Genomic DNA, 16,473 nt, shown 5'->3' with positions numbered 1-16,473 from the left:
ATTATGCCACAGATACTTTAAAGCGCTGGAATAGTCTGAGATTGATATTAAGGTATTTTGGGTTGAGAGTGGAAATTTTACCAGAACTTTGACCATGAAATAAAAAACCAAAGAACCTCTTTAGTCTGTCTCCGTGCACCTTCTCTGTTTGGCCTTTGGCTCTTTTCCCTGGAGAAGGAGGTGAATTGTCCAAGTTAGGCAAAAATAGTGAGTTTAAAGTGATAGAAACTTGATGAAGACTTGCATCTCTAGTGATTTTTGGAAGATGGGACACTGATCCCCAGAAAGGGATTTGTGAAGGAAGGAGATACTTAGTAAATATTTGAGAAGGAAATACTCAGCAAATCTGTCAGCTATTGAATGATTCCTGCACTGAAGAAAAATCCTCTGTATTTAGCTATTTAGATTTTCAAAGATAAAGTGTAAAGTTCTGAATATATTTACATCTCAGTTAATAAAAATTAAATCAACACCTTGTCTTCCTTTCTGCTGATAGTGAATATGTTTTTCTTAATTTTTTTTTGGTTTGTTTTCTGACAGCATCGAGAAATTCTGTGCTGAAGGGATCCCTCTTTTGGGTGTACTAGTCCAGTCTCAACATCTGAGAACAGTAGTCCATGTGCTGGATAAAATTTTACCCTTGTTTTACTCTTGCCAGTATTACCTCCTGAAGAATGAACAGTAAGCATTATATGTTCATAATATGTTAATTTTTAAATTTTATACATTCGTTTGCCTAATTTATTCATAGTTGCAGTAAAAGTCAATAATGATCTTCTGGTTTGGACACTTGATAGTCTCCCAGGCAAATCCTGAGTAAGGTTTGTGTGTTGATGTAGTTCAAGAACTGGTATTTATTTCTGATGAGCTGCCTTGAATTACAGGCTGGTGTGAAATGTTCATACTGTGCCCAGTGTATGGCTGAACTGGGGCAATTAAATCTGCCTTGTGGTTGTGAATCAAAGCCTTTCTGTATGTGTCTCACTGATGATGTTGAACTGATTTTAAATTCTCTAGTTGTAGGCTTTCTGTTTAATATGGAGTAAGAGGCATTTTAATTTCATTTGTTGACATCCCTAGGTTTTTATCTTATGTGGAACTGTTCCTTCATCTGGACAGTGGAGTCCCTCAAGGGGTGACCCAGCAGGTTACCCACAAAGTGACACAGCACTTGACAGGAGTGAACTATGGAGAAAATGTTAAGCTGCTCAGTAGTATGATACAGGTAAGAAGATTATTTAAAAAAGAAAGGGGGGAGAGAGTGTTTAAAACCAAGCTTATTTGACTGAGTTAGTGTTAAAGGTTAGAAAACATACTGAACCTAGCAGTTCAGTCACAGAGTACCCTGTATTGGTTGTTGGGTTTGGTTTCTTGAAATGCTCCTGCTTAAACTTGCCTAAATCTGGCAATGCATGTGACACTAACAACAATATTTACCTTTCAGACTTCTTGGAAAATTCATTTTCCCATACCAGGTCAAAACTGTTTAAAAAAAGAAATGTAAAATGCAGCACTCCTTTCTTGTCTGTGTTATTTGAGGAATGCAGCAGAGATATTAATGTTTGCAAGTTCTGCTTTTTACCATTAATTTAGGGCTCTGGAATGGAAAAATGTTCTTGAGTTAGTGAGCAGTGGTGTTTTTTTTTAATGCAGAGAGGTCAAAACCCAAGGCCCTTTAACATTAGAGAGGGATAGTGGAAACAGACCTACTCTGGGAAGGCCTTCTGCAGGAACAGCAGCCTGGACTTTGGAAATAGGTGCTGTTTATGCCTGCAGGTGTCCTACTTAAGGCTTCCGTGTCTGTTTTTGCTGAACGCACAAGATCCTCTGCTCTCCAGGCTTCAGGATCTGCAGAAGTTTGGAGACTGAAGATGACAAAGCTGTCCTTACTTGGGTGTAGAGAGTGTTGTTGTAAATTATTTTAATTTAAGGATAGCTTTACAGCCTCAAGCAAATCAAACAGTCCTCAGTGAATTCTAAAGCTTTACTCAAAGCTGCGATGTGCTGACCAGTTTTCCCCTCTGATTTGTCAGACTCACATTTTCCTGAGCGACCGTCCGAATGGAGTGGGGCCAGCTGCAGTCCTGGAGTTCTGGGTGCAGGTGCTCACCAGCCAGCAGCTGTGGCACAGGGACAGGGCCACGCTCTGCCTGCTGGATGACTTGTGCAAAGCTGCCTTCCAGTACAGCCAGGAGGACTGTGTGCAAAAGCTGCTTTACCAGCAGCACAAGGTAAATAGAGAGCTCTGGTGTTTTGCTGTGGCTCTCGGGTAAATGGTCAGCTCGTGTGTTGCACGGTGGGATTTTGATGGGGATGAATTTTGCTGAAGTGCAGCAAGAATGACTGTGAAGTCCTGGGGTGGTTTGGGTTGGGAGGGACCCTTACAGCCCATCCGGTTCCACTCTCCAGGGACACCTTCCACTATCCCAGGTTGCTCCAAGCTCTGTCCAAACTGTTTTTCAGCACCTCCAGGGATGTGAGAAGCCACAGCTTCTCTGAGCAGCCAGTCATGATGATGAGTGATGAATGGAGTCATCTGATTTTTTTTCTGAGTTGCTCAAGAAATTTTTTTTCTTGAGTGGGTCAAGATTAATGAAATGTCTGATACTTTAATAATAATGATAATAATTACTACTAAAACCAGTTTGGAACACAGTTTTAATTTCATATGACTTGTATTGTTTTTTGTCTTCCTTGCATTTCAAATCTTTGATGGAGTGTTTAGGACAAAAATGGAGCTCCCTCTCCTGAAAAAGCCAGACACAGTTACTGCAACAGGATTTTTTCACTGAAATAGGAAGTCCAAGCAGGCATTTCAGTTGGTGCCTGACTGAGCTGAGGTTGGAAAGTAGCAACAGGAGGTGGAAAGGAACCTGGATAAAAATTGAGTGATCCACTTGTAGCTTCTAAATCACCTGGTCATGAAAAAAACCCAAATGTTTTCTGTTTCTGTGCAGAATGCTTTGGGCTATCACTGTGACAAGGGAATGCTGTCTTCACTGGTCAGCTGGATCGTGGCAGGCAATGTCACACCATCCTTTGTGGAGAGCAGTGCCAACTCCTCTCAGGTGAGTGCCATGATGGTGTTTTGTGATGGGAAAAGCAGCATACTGGTCTAGGGTTTGTTCTGGGCTGTTGTGTTGCTGTTTTGTTTTGGTTTTTTTGGGTGGGTTTTTTTGCTTAGTTTTGTTTGGGGTTTTTTGTGTGTGTGTGTGCTTTTTTTCCTTTTTGAGTGTGGGGTTTTTTTTTTTGGGTGTGGTTTTTTTTGTTTTTGTTTTTGGGTTTTTTGGGTTTTTTTTTCAGTTTTCTCTCTTGGTCACTTTTTCTTCCTGTCCCAGAGCTTGTCTAATCAGCATCCAAGAATTCATATAATAGGATTTATTAGTTACATTTTCTTCTAATCTACTATTGTTCTTGATCTGTTTAACAAGACAAAATCTGTAAAGCCTGACTTTGCTTTCTGGTCAGTCTTTATCTGATAAATATTTTGAATTTGAGTTACTTTCTCTCTGTTTATGTGAGTTCCTTATTCAAGCACAAAGGGAAAAAAAACCCTTGCAGTACCCCAGACAGAGATGTGTAGTGCAGGTGGAAGAGGAGAGATCTTATTTTACTGAGTTTGAGAAGGTTGTTTCCTCCAGAGTTCCCTGGGTGATTCTGTCAGATTTGTCTACTTTTCCCCTTCTTTCCCAAAATTGTACAAAGGGGAAGTTTGAATTTAAGGATGAAGGAGTTTTGTTGTTGAGATGTGATAGTGCCTTTTGCAACTCTGCAATGAGAATCCATCAAACACTTACTCCTCTTAAGAAATCATCAAGCTTCCTGATCCTGCCCCCTACCATTTTGTTATCAATGTTTTTGTCATTTCTGTGTTGTCCAGGTCTGGTTTGCGTGGACAGTGTTAAATATGGAATCAATATTTGAAGAAGATTCACAGCTTCGCAGAGTTGTGGAGGGGGAGCTGGTTATCAATGCTTTAACTCCTGATCAGGCTTTGAAGGTGAGAGAGCTGGTCATCTCTTTTCATTAAAATCAGAGAGAACTGCTGGAGAAAAGTGTTCTCTTGTATAATTTAATTTTTTTCTTATGTACTGCTTCCTTACCAGGATAAATTTATAAATAATGCTTTACTTGGCTGTGCAGGAAAAAATATACTGCAGGGAAATTTTCATTGACATTTTGAGTGTATTTGAGTTCTTTTACATTTAAAAGCTACAATGGAAATACCTGATTTTACTATATCAATATTTACAGAAAACTAATTTGTGCTTTTGCATAATTGTCTGAATCACCTAATGCCTCACAAACTTCAGTGCATTTATTCTATACCCCTGATATGGGGAGTGCTTATTTTTCAGGTGGGAAAATGTGTCTGTGTTTCAAGCAGATGATTTCTCAGATGACCTGAATTGTGCAGAAGACTGGCCTTTGCTTTTCTCTGCTTTCTGAATTATTTTCCAAGGCTTTCAATACTATTTAGGTCTCTCCTTTAATAAGGCACCTAATCAGCTGTACTTCAGGCTACATTGCAGCCTTTTCCAGCTTCTTTGCCCAAATTCAGTTAGAAATTCTGGAGAGAAGCAAGTGGAAACCAAAGCTGTCCATTCGCAAAGTAACTTTTGGCACATCCTTCATCTCAGCTGTTTCAGTGTGTTTCAATAAAGCAGGTGGCTCTGTGTTTGTTTGGCCATGTCAAGTACATGCCTTGCATCCTTGGATATGGTCTGGAGAGCATTTGTTCTTTGGCTTGCATGTCTTGATTTAGCTGGAAAACAAAAAGAGTGTGGGCAGTGTGTGGAAAAGAGGTTTGGTGTAGGTGATGAGGAAGTGCCAGGGAACTCAGAAAAGCCTCCCATTCCCCTGCTTCAGGCACAGTCCAGGGGAGCTTGGAGTGAGACTGTTTAATGGTTTAGTGGGTCTGTGGTATTGCTAAGATGGGATACTGCTACGCATAGTTTGCTTTGATTTTGTTCTGCTTTTGCTTCTGTGTTCCTTCTTCACATTAGTTACACTGTGCATTTTGAATTTTCACTAGAGCTGTATTAAATGTAATCTGGAAAAAGCTAAAAGTAGCGTGCTGGAGATCTAAACCAGGGACATCTACTTCTGCGAGGAAGAACAGTAATTAACTGTAATTAACACCAGGGCCCATATGTTTGCCTTGTGCCAGAGCCATCGCGCTGGGGGTTTGTAAGCACCAGAGATGTAGTTCTGCTCTCCAGCATGACTGTGGGATGGGCAGCTCATCCTTCAAGGCCTGTAACAGATGTGTGACTGCTTCCAGAGCTTTCTCCTCTGTAATTACCAAGTGTTCACACTGTGTTGGTCTGCTCAGTTAACCCGTGACAGCCTGTTACAGCACCACGCTTGTGTGGAAATGTTGTTTCTGCAGAAAGCCCAGGCCCAGCTGAAGCTGCCCGTCGTCCCTTCCCTCCAGAGGCTCATGATTTACCGCTGGGCTCACCAGGCCCTTGCTACCCCTGCAGATCACCCTCTCATGCCACTGGTCTGGCAGAAATTCTTCCTCCTGTACCTTCACCGACCAGGACCACAGTATGGGTGAGTCTGACCTGCTCCAGAAGATTATCAAGCACTAATTAAGTGCACAGCAAGCGAGAGTCAGTGTATTACACTGACCGCTCCTGAAAGCAGTGGGTACCAGCGGCTTTTCTGGTGTGCCAGTTTGTCTGCAGAGATGCTGATTTGACATTTGCAACAAGACTTTGCAATGCTTTTTTTTGTTCATTTTTAGATTACCTGTAGATGGCTGTATTGGAAGACGCTTTTTTCAGAGTGCAGCTCATGTTAGCTTGCTCAATGAGATGAAGCAGCGGCTGACAGAGGTGGCAGACTTCCACCATGCTGCCAGTAAAGCCCTGAGAGTGGAGAGTGCTGAGGGCACTGACAGGTCACCAGAGAAGGCCAGCTGCTCACCTGATTACCTGACTTCACCTGAGCTGCATAAGGAACTTGTCAGGTAAAAAAAAAACCACAAATCTGCCCTGTTTTGTGTTAATCAGTGCAACTGCCTGAGTAACTGGTACAGCACAGTCATGGCTGTGTGAGGAATGGAGGGATGTGACCTCAGTTGTGCTGCAGGCACTTACTAAAAGCATAAAATCATAGAACATTCAGATTCAAAAAAGTCTTTCAAGATCCTCAAGTCCAGCGCTTAACCCAGCCCTGTCAAGGCCACCACTAACCCATGTCCCCAAGTGCATAGTTGGGCTCAAATCCATTCCTCTGTTTGCATAACTTGTTTAGTTTGAGAGGGGAGTGAGAGGTTTTACTGCTTAAAATAAAACATTGTTGATAGGTTTCCTTTTAGGGGAATAGCTTTGCTTTTTAATGAATGGTAGCCCCATGCTGGCAAAATATTTATTATTTAGGCATATCTGTCACTCATGTACATCACTAGCTATAAATGTAAAAGGCTAGTTGGTGTGTATATATGTTTGTCACAGACCAGAGCCTGAATTTATGTCTGAGTAATAGACAGATAATCAGATAATTTACTGTTGTCTTAAGCACATAGTTCAAGCAGTTTGCTTGGTTAGTGACCTAAAGGTTAGCTCTGCCAAGTGTGTTCTGTGCCACCTGAAAAATGGTAAATCTGCTTACCAAAACCTCGCCACAGGACTCACTTTTTGTCTTGGCGTAGGCTAAGAAGGGAGACACTTGTCACTTGTCACTGCTACTCAGCTGGTGAATGCCCACTTTTGTGAGGGACAGTAGCTCCTAAGAGGTATCTATACCTCATGTACTCTAAACCTGAGAAAGTATATGAGTATTGCTAGGAAATGGTTGAAAGGATTATTTGAAGTCTTTGAAAAGAGTCCCTTGTTCAGGGGCCCTGGATGTGTGGAATTGGAGCTCCTGCTCTGTGCTCCCCTCAGCAGTCAGTAGGTACTGTACAAACAAACGAAGGAGATCATAAATCCCACTTGATTGTCTGTGAAAAATAATCCAGAGATGGTCACAGGGTGAACTTGATTAATATTTTCAGTCTTTGATTTCAAATAAGTTTCCCGCTCCAGCAGAAGACCAGAGTACTCTACGCCCAAATAAATCTTACACTCAGGAAGTTTAATGACCTGTCTGGTTTCCTAGACAGGAGGGAAGTTATTGGTAGGGTTTATAGGGGCTGATTCTTGGAGTTGGTCTGCTTCCATTTTTTCACCAGTGACACTGATGAAGGAAGCAGAAGTTTGCTGCTGATATTTAATCTCCACAGTGTGAAGATTTAATGGCATTCTAGTGCTTCCTTGTCAAGATGGCTTGGGTGGTGTGACTGTGAAAATGGTACCAGTTGGTGGAACAATGTCAGCTGAAAAAAAGGTGTATTTGTGTTAAAGTTTTAACAAAGGAGGGAATGAGAATGAACTAGTCATGAATGAAACTCTGAACAGAAATTAAAAGATGTGGCTTAACTCAGGCATGACTTTTTGAGCAGGCACTGCAGAGAGATTCTGGGGTGAGGAGCCAAACTTGCTTATGTGAACTCTGTTTTTTCTGTTGGTCTTCTGAGTGGGATTGTGATGATACTTTCTGACATAAGACACTATTTCAGTCCTGGGTCTTATGCTAGTTTGCATAAATGTTTTCCTTTTCAGAATTTGTCTTCTTGCTCTTTGTTGCTGTCCTTTGTATTTTTCTAGGTACCTTCTTTGCACTGTGGGTCTTTAACTTAGCAGTAAACAAGTGAAAATGCACCCGAAATATCTTTTTTTAACCATGCCACCTTGTAGCATTAGTTGTTGCCCTAATTCTAACTTCAAAACAATCAACTTCACACGGATTTTTTTTTCCTTTTTTTCCCCCCCTCTCCCCTCAGGCTTTGTAATGTTTTAATTTTGTGGTTGGAAGAAGAGAGTTTCCAGAAAGGAGATACATACATTCCCTCTTTACCAAAGCAGTATGATGCACATAGACTTGCTAAAGTCATGCAGAATCAACAGGTGGGTTGCTGATAACGCTGAAAATCTGAAATCTAAAGTCCACTTGCTAAAATAAGTCTTTGAAATCAGTGAGAATTGTGTTACTGGTCTTTAATACACATACAGCATGTATGATAACTTCATAGTTCTAACCTTTTTTTCAAAAATCCTGTGCTATCCGAAACTGCCTTCCTTTATGTTTGAAAGAGGACTCAGATGTAGATTCTTTGCATATCTGTCATTTCTTGCAACACAATCCTTTTTCTGTACTGCTCTGTAATTCTTTTTATGTTCTATGTTAGTGTTAGACAATTATTTTAAGTTGCAGCTTTAAATAACAAAAGACTGGAAGCCAAAACCTGCTTGTGTTGGTAGTCTGTAAAATGTCAGGTTCAACTATAAGTTAGTGAGTGTGTATTATTCTAGTCTTCAACTATTCTTCTATTATTCTATTCTTCAAGCCTAAAGACTTATTTTGGAAGGGCATTTCCTTATACTTGCTTTGTTTTCACTCCTCCAGTGTCTATGACTACTGGAAATGCAGCCTCCTTTAGGCTGGCTGCAGTTAATCATGCCATGATGTTTTAGACTATCTTGGTCTCTTGCATTCCTTTTTTTGGAGCAGATTTTTAATAATCTATCTTTGTCTCTTATGTATTAGAAATTATACCATGTGTCAAGTTTAATCTCTAAGTCTCAAAAATGCTTTTCAGTAGATCTCTATATATGTTATAAAAATAGTTCAGTGTTTTTCTTCAGTTTAATTTTTTGCCCTTAATAATAAATTTCCCATGACTTAAAACTGCAGGGTATATATTTTATGTAGTTACTTTAGTTTCACAGCTACTAGAATGGGTGGACAGCACATGGTGCTGACCAAAACTGAGATGATAATTTAATTCTTTTGTGCTCCAGGATCTGTGGATGGAATATGTCAATGTGGAACTCATTCACCATGAGTTTCAGGAAGCTCTGAACCTTTGGCTGCAGATTCAGCTTGAATCACATCCAACCTGTACTTCTGCAGGGGAAACAGATTTCACCAACCCTTTGTCAGGTAAGAGATAAAAATACTGCTAAGGAAACTGTGCCTTAAAGAATTACTGGGATGTCAAAGCCCTGGTTTCTTTAGGAGCTTGATGATGCCTGTCAGTAAAGATATTAATATGGTTTGTTTTCTGTGGGTACAATATTTTCCATGAAGTTGTCATGGTTTTCTCACTCAGATTTTCATGATGACATGAAAATTATGACATTGATGCTTTTTGGCTTCAAGTTTGCCATGTCACAGAGCAGAGCTAGGGCATCATGGGTGAGCTCCCCAAGAGTTCCTCTGCACAGAGTGTGCTCCAGACATTTTCCCAAAATTAGAGAGAGACAGGTGAAAGCAAAAGTAAAACCAACTGTACTTGAAAACATATTGTCTCTGTTTTTTTTTTTAGTTTAGTTTAGTTAGTTTGTTTTTTGTGTTGTTTTTTCCCTGTGTGTTTCCCCTGGAATTTTGGCATAGTGAAAGGGTTGTTCTAGGACAGAAGGGGTGATAGTCACAGCTGATACATTAGGGATGTGGAGAGGTTGGATTTGGAGCTGATCCAAAGAAGAGGAAGGAGTGAGGGAATAGAAGGGAACTGGAATAGTTTCATAACTGAAACTGAATGGAAATCAGCAGGAGGAGAGGGCTGACCCAGAGAGAGGCTGTGCTCTGAGAAGGAATTGACACTGATAAGAATACTGGTGAGGATCAGTTTAGGGAAAGGAAGATGAATTTTTGCTTAGAATTTTGTCTGGGTGCGTGTGTCAGATGTAAAATAAATGGAGTGACAGGAAAACTGTTGGGGGAAAACAAGGAAACCAGCAGGTCTTTTGATCCTAATCTTTGTCTGATGCAAGAGCTGGTCATGAAAATTAGCTGTGTGAAATAAAGTTTGACAAAAATAAGAATATTAGTTGAGTGTTTTTTTTTTTTTTTCAGAGGGGGAAACCTGAGAAATATTTGCCTGCAGTTAAAAATGCTTCATGCAAGAAAACTAATGTTTCTGTTCACTTTCTCATAACTTTTCTTATTGACCAAACTTGCTTCTGCTTTTTTAAAAATCTTTTTTGTAGCCAAAGTGAGGATCATGAATAATTTGAAGAAGCTTGACACTCCCAAGCCCCCTCTACCTCTGCAGACGATGAAAGCTCCCGTGCCAGTGATTTCCTCGGCCACCCTGGTGAGCCAGAGGGACGCGATCCAGCTCCTGCGCCGGGACCTGAACACCTTGCAGCAGCACGCCAAGTGAGTCCTGTCTGTGCTCCTTGTGCCTCTCCAGTGGGTCCAGCACTGCCTTACAATTATTGTGGAGTCACAGAATTGGGTGGGGAGGCACCTTAGAGCTCATCCCATTCCACCCCTGCCATGTGCAGGAACAGCTCCCACTGTCCCAGGCTGCCCCAAGCCCCATCCAGCCTGGCCTGGGGCACTGCCAGGGATCCAGGGGCAGCCACAGCTGCTCTGGGCACCCTGGGCCAGGGCCTGCCCACCCTCCCAGGGAACAATTGCTTCCTAAAGATGGCCTTCACAGCAGCCTCATTTATGGTGTCAGCACAAGACTGTCAGTACTTGACTCTGCTTCTTGTCCCATTTGTTTCTTCTTTCTTCTGATCTATCAGGTCATTATTCCACTTCTTCAACTGACATAAGAGTGCACAAGTCTTACCTAATGACTGAGATTGCATCAGATATCATCTAACTTATTTTCTGATTTGGCATATTTCCTGTCTAAATTCTCCTTTTAGGCTAGATTTGTTGACAGTGAGTTACTTAAACCTTTTGCACTAAGGTAGTAGTTGCAATGTGAAGCACCCAGGAGAGAAATCTGATTTCTGGTTTTGGTAGCTTTGTTAATGAGAGAGACTTTCTGTTTTTAATATTCCAACTCAGATAATCCAGCTGAATTGGTTTCAGTCATAACTGGTCAATCTATAGCTGTTCTTACCTAATTTAGTAATTTAATAACAGTATTTTGAACCAGACCAAAAGCTACTAAGCCCATGAGAGGCTGTGTCTAAACAATTCCACTATCAATTTTAGGTGGGCTCTCTTTTTACTGTTTTCTGGTTTGTTTTGTTTTTGTTTTGGTCTGGTGGAAAATTGCATTTCCTGTAGAGATTATTCTGTTCAGTTTCCTTCCAGGTTGTCATATCAAGTAATTCAAAAGAACTCACACGTACTTGAGTAGTTTTGTTCTTATGAACCTGGTTTTTTTTATTTTTTACTTTGAAGTGCTATTACTTTGAAGTTTTAGCTCAATTTTATTTAATAACCTTTTATGTTTTCCAGGAATGTGTCATGAGTCTTTGTACAGCACATTAAATTGAAGTCTCCTCTCTCTTAAAAATTCTCAGCATTGCTGTTTTCAGGAAAGATTTTGGTAATTTTATTAATAAATGCCTTTCAGAACTGCAGCTCTCTGGGAGTCTCAGCATGTTGCTCTGAACAGTGAGATCCTGGACACAGTGCCCAAGCTGTATGTCAACAGGGAGGAGCAGATCACTCTCCACTTGGAGTGCCGGGGAACTTCAAATAAAGGCTGCCAGGGAGCAGCCCAGCTCACCATCCAGGTCAGAGGCATGGCACCACCTCTGTTTTGGGGCTGGTGAACACAGGGGATGACTGTGAAATGGCCGAATTATTGTGAAAGGGGTAGCATTTGAGTGAATAATCCACACACATATTAGTGATCTGAAATACCTTGTGTAATGCTCGAAAGGACAAGCAGATCAACAGCTGAAGAATAAGTTGTTGCATAATTTGTTTTGCTCGTGGCATCCATTCTGAACTGCTTCCCAGTGTATGGATGTGGGAATTTGCTTGCTGATAGGAATAGAAGCATGAAAATGTTTATGGAAATACTCCTATGTTGCTTAGTAAATTAATTTTTTGATCCCCTCTAAGTTTCAGTCCCTGTGGATTAAAAGCCTTAGATAAAAGACATGAATTCTATTAGTGCGTGTGATAATTAATTAGGAACATGACCAAGGATGTGTGCTTGGGCACTGTGTACTAAATCTGATGAAAGCTCTCAGGGGGAAAGCCATCCAAAATCAGAGTTCTCTGACTGGACTCTGCTTACTTTTTGGAAATAGCTGCAACATGGAAGTCTTCTAGCAAAACCATGTTAATTCTGCAATTAATGTGTGTTTTTTGTCGTTTAGTTTGAAGGGAAGCACAAGAATGAAGCAGTGAGCCAGCAGCTTCATGCTTTGCGTAAGGAAGTGAGGCAGCTGCAGGCAGAAGCCATGAAGCCACCTTCCCTGGGTGTTGTGGAAGCAGCTGTGCACGTGGAGAATTTCATAACGTAGGTTGCTCAGTGCTGCTCTGGGCAGTGGTGTTTGTGCTTCCATTTTGGTGTGTTAAGAGTTAAAATGTGGAACTTGTTTGTGTGTTTTCCCTGAGCTCATCAGCTCAGGCCAGCAACAGAGCTGGAATCTTGAGACCTGTGTGTTTGTAACACAGTAATTCTTATTATCAGAGGGTCACTCAGGCTCAGCAGGACACACAGTTTATTGTTTTCTGCTTCTTTTTATTGTTCTATGCCTTATAATAGCCCTCCTAATGCTGTAAAAGGACACTGAGTGATGACAAGGAGGCTGTGCTAAACTTTAGGAAGTGGCAAACTTGTACCACAGCTGTCTCAGCCATAGGCTAAATTACATGGTGTGAATATGACTCTATGGGTTTTTCTTAATTATAGTTCAGGACATAAATCTTCATTAGAGTGCTAAAATTTGAAATAGTTTTTCAATACGTGAAAAAAAATGGTGCTGTGAAATAATACCTAGATAATACCACTTTTTTTTGGGGGGGGTATGAATAAAGTGGGATCATCCTAGGCCCTCTTCCTCACTTTTACAGTTTATCCCAGAGGTCTACTTTAGCAACTTTATCCTCAATCTTCCAGATTTCTGCTGGAATTCTCTTAGTGCAGCTGGTTTACTATAGAGTGTAATGATTGTACAAGTAAAAGTGTTTATGTACTACTTCATGTTCATTCTTCATCACTAATCTGAAAAATTCTGTGGATGAACTAATTCTTGGAATTTGCGTCTGTGGAATTGCATATTCTTCACCTGTTTTAATTCAGATTTAATGAAGACAGGGGTTTGGTCTCAATGAAACATTTATTTGGCAATGCACAAGAAAAGATTGATTCTATTTTAATTCTTTTATTGTGGAGCCTGTGAAATAAAATGGGCTAGGTTTTCTTACAATACAAAGTCAGTTGAGATACTGTCAGAATATGAGGAGTACATGATTAAAGGGAGAAATAATCCATTGGAATTATGCTTTGGATATCTTTCACTTTCTGACTCTGATTGTGGAGACTTTGTAAGGTTTGGAAGTATCCATTTCAGGCAGCAAAATTACATGAGCTAAATCTGTGACTTTTCAGTCTGGATATGAGAAGGAGGGATACTCAGGGAGTATCACAAATACTTATCTCTAGGCTATATATTGACAAGAAACCTTTCTTTGTTGTCACAGGTTATTTTCCATACATAACTTTAATTTGCCTTTTTAACTTAATTTTTTTAGGGCTCTGATAAATATCTACAAGGTGCAGCCTATGCCTGCAATCAAGAAAGTTGGAATTGGTTTGTTTTTTACGCTGGTAGAATATGTGTGTGATGAAACTCAACGTAATCCTCCCACAAGGCAGTTCTTCACATCCTGCATTGAGATTCTGGGCCAAGTGAGTTTATTTCTTGAATCTGAAAATATTTTCTAAATTTTTAAAATTTGATTTTTGGTGCTTATTCTTTCCAATTTCACTGCTGTTAGTGGGGGGGAGTGGTCCTAAATGTGTTCAGAAGTTTTAAAGTTAATTTCTGAGCTTGTATCCCATTTTGTTTTCAGCTAATTGTATAATGTGCACAGTCTTTAGGACAGGTGAAGTTTATATTTAAGCAAAATAAAAACTTGCTCTGTGGTGTCTCTGCTTAGTGTTTATAAATTGTCATTGTGTGAGTTAATTTAAATGCTGGAGTTTTGGGCAGGTAACTAAGGTTTGGATACTTTCAGTTCTTAGAAGTGTTTCAGCATAGACTTTGCTTTTACCTGTTGCTTTCTGGTTGATGCACATCTTGTCAACCTCTGTATTTAGACTAAACATTTCTTCTACAGCCTCGCAGTGTTCTCTGTCTAGTGAGTTATATCAGAAGTTTGCTGGTAGAGAAGACAAGTGCTTGGTGGTGTGGTAATGTTTGCTGTGTTTGTGCTCTGAGAAAATCATTAGCCTCTGCTTTGGGTCCAGATACTTATCTTAAATATAGCTTATTTCAGTGTGCTGCTGTCCTTGAGCACCTCTAAAAGCTGAAGTAGTGAGAAGTTCTTCAGAGCTGTAATTCTGTTAAATTTTTCCTGTTATTAAGCAGGGCTGGTGAAATCAGGATTCATTTTCTTATGCTATTCCATCAGAAAAAAATAGTATTTCTGGGTATTTTAGACAACATACGTTATCACAAATACTGGTATAAATTGAGCTAGGAGGACATATTTTGTGTTAAATCTTGTGGAATAGCAGCATTTAGATGATGTTAATCTTATAATCTCAGTCTCTTGTTTTTGAGGAAAACTTCTTATAAAGTTTTCCTTTTTATAAAAGGACCAAAACTGTGGGTATCTCACCACAAGCTTAAGAGGTGTGTTTTCCAGTTGACTGATATTTGGCTGTTATTTTTTCCACCATTCCCACTTCTCTCAGGTGTTCATCAGTGGGACCAAATCAGAGTGCAAGCGTCTGCTCCAGACCATCCTGCACAACCGGAGGCTCTGTACTCTCCTCTCTCCTTACTTCACTCCTGTAGCCTCTCCCAGTGAATTTGTGACTTTGTACGAAAAAGTTGTGGCCTTTCTGAGTGAGGATAACAGCGACGTTGTCTTCATGCTGCTGACAAAGGTGGGAGTTCTTTTCCTAAAGACCATGTTCTTAAGCTACAGAGGAAGGAGATGCAAATCTGGTATTTTAAAATAGCATTGACAGGTTCTGTAGAGCTGTGTTGGTCATACTGGGTGTGTTACATTTAAGCTCAAGAGGGGCTGGAGTGAAAAGCAAATAGCTTAAGTAGCCTTTTCTAGCCCACATAGTATCAGTTTGTGCTTCCCAGGGCTTACTGCTGAAATTAAAACCATCTCTTGATGACTTCTTCTGCCTGGTATCTCTGCAAAGACATTCATTACAATAGCCAGTGCATGCCAGGTATCTAACAATCAAAACAAAATTTGGGACAGTGTCTGCATTTTCCAGCTCTGCTTGGCACCCGTGTCCTTCCTGCCTGTCTTAAAACAGAGTAAGGTAATAGCAAGATGTGATTTGCATATCTCATGACACTGCCAGTGGAGAAATTAGTGTAGCACTTGGCCTTTGATAGTGCTCTGATTTTCCTCTTCAGTTACAGGGCGGCAGCAGGCAGTCTGTCCTGGGCAGGACTCTGAGCTGTCCATGGTGGCAGTATTGACCCTGCTGACCAAGGTCTTGAGCAAAGCTACAAAAGCTTTGCTCCTCGTCCTGAAAATGTATGGACTGTGGGCATCAGTCCAGTTTAATGCTTGTGTGGAAACTCTTGACACATCTTTTATGAATCTGAGCCCCTTGGGAAAGGGCTGTTCCATAGATTTGGAGCACTTCTGCAGTATGCTAAATCATAGCCTTTGAGAGTGAGGTTGGGAGTTCAGGCTAACAACATGCAAATTCATGATGTTTTTCTTAGATACATAGAAATATCATTATTTAATTTCCCCGGTGACTTCTCCCTCCTCCCAAAGGTGTTGTGTGTGCTGAATCTCCTGCTCACAGCTGCTCCCTGTGCTCTGTTGCAGTTTGACCTGACGCAGTGGTTGAGTGTGGCCAAGCCGCCTCTCGCGGAGCGCACCCAGCTCCTGGAGTCCATTCACCTGGCCCTCAATGCATGTGGCCTGGAACCTGAAGAAGATATTTTGATGCCATTTAATATCTTCTGCAAGCATTGGACTAACCTTCTCCAGTATCAGTTCCCTGACCACTACAGTGATTTCTTAAGGTTGTTCGTGCAAAGTGAGTATCCGAGGTGATGCGTCCTAAGCCTTTGTCCAGAACCCTTCTGGCTTAAAAACATGAACCCTGTGCGGTAGAGTTAAACTGCAGAATGTTTTACACTTCCTTAGGTTTCTGCCTTGGGTGTTTTTATGTGCCTTGCTATGTAATGTGGTTTTTTAGGACATATTGTAGTTCTTCTGTGGGTCGAGGCATACACATCAGTGACAATGGATTTTCATCCCATATAACAGGAAAAGGATGGAGGAGAGTCGTCTGTTAATGGACTATTAGTCCATATTTAGCACCAATTAGGCCAATATTAGCACCTATTTATGATGGTTATGCCATGGTCTGTAATGCAGAACCCTTGTTTTTGATTACCCTTCAATGTCAGGTGGAGAGCTGGAATTGTGAAGATGTGTAACTGATGCTGAAATCTGCCGAAAATGTCCTGGTTGACATTTGATGCCACACATATT

At 40.7% G+C, this 16,473-nt stretch overlaps 1 protein-coding gene across 4 annotated transcripts in view; it reads left to right on the top strand.

Annotated features, from left to right (window-relative positions):
* Positions 1–16,473, top strand: part of EPG5 (ectopic P-granules 5 autophagy tethering factor) — a 55,320-nt gene that overhangs the window by 23,723 nt on the left and 15,124 nt on the right. For all 4 annotated transcript variants that reach the window (XM_058043768.1, XM_058043766.1, XM_058043767.1 and 1 more), the window contains exons 17-31: positions 541–681; positions 1,081–1,225; positions 2,034–2,231; positions 2,958–3,068; positions 3,881–4,000; positions 5,393–5,559; positions 5,753–5,977; positions 7,835–7,958; positions 8,853–8,994; positions 10,044–10,215; positions 11,378–11,540; positions 12,135–12,277; positions 13,516–13,672; positions 14,684–14,878; positions 15,799–16,012. In XM_058043768.1, coding sequence (XP_057899751.1) covers positions 541–681; positions 1,081–1,225; positions 2,034–2,231; positions 2,958–3,068; positions 3,881–4,000; positions 5,393–5,559; positions 5,753–5,977; positions 7,835–7,958; positions 8,853–8,994; positions 10,044–10,215; positions 11,378–11,540; positions 12,135–12,277; positions 13,516–13,672; positions 14,684–14,878; positions 15,799–16,012 — 2,417 coding nt within the window. The remainder of the gene's footprint in view (positions 1–540; positions 682–1,080; positions 1,226–2,033; positions 2,232–2,957; positions 3,069–3,880; positions 4,001–5,392; positions 5,560–5,752; positions 5,978–7,834; positions 7,959–8,852; positions 8,995–10,043; positions 10,216–11,377; positions 11,541–12,134; positions 12,278–13,515; positions 13,673–14,683; positions 14,879–15,798; positions 16,013–16,473) is intronic.

The sequence above is a fragment of the Melospiza georgiana genome, chromosome Z (assembly GCF_028018845.1).
Source record: "Melospiza georgiana isolate bMelGeo1 chromosome Z, bMelGeo1.pri, whole genome shotgun sequence".
Taxonomy (NCBI): domain Eukaryota; kingdom Metazoa; phylum Chordata; class Aves; order Passeriformes; family Passerellidae; genus Melospiza; species Melospiza georgiana.
The sequence above is the reverse complement of the archived record's forward strand: the minus strand, read 5'-3'. Positions and strand labels throughout refer to the sequence as shown.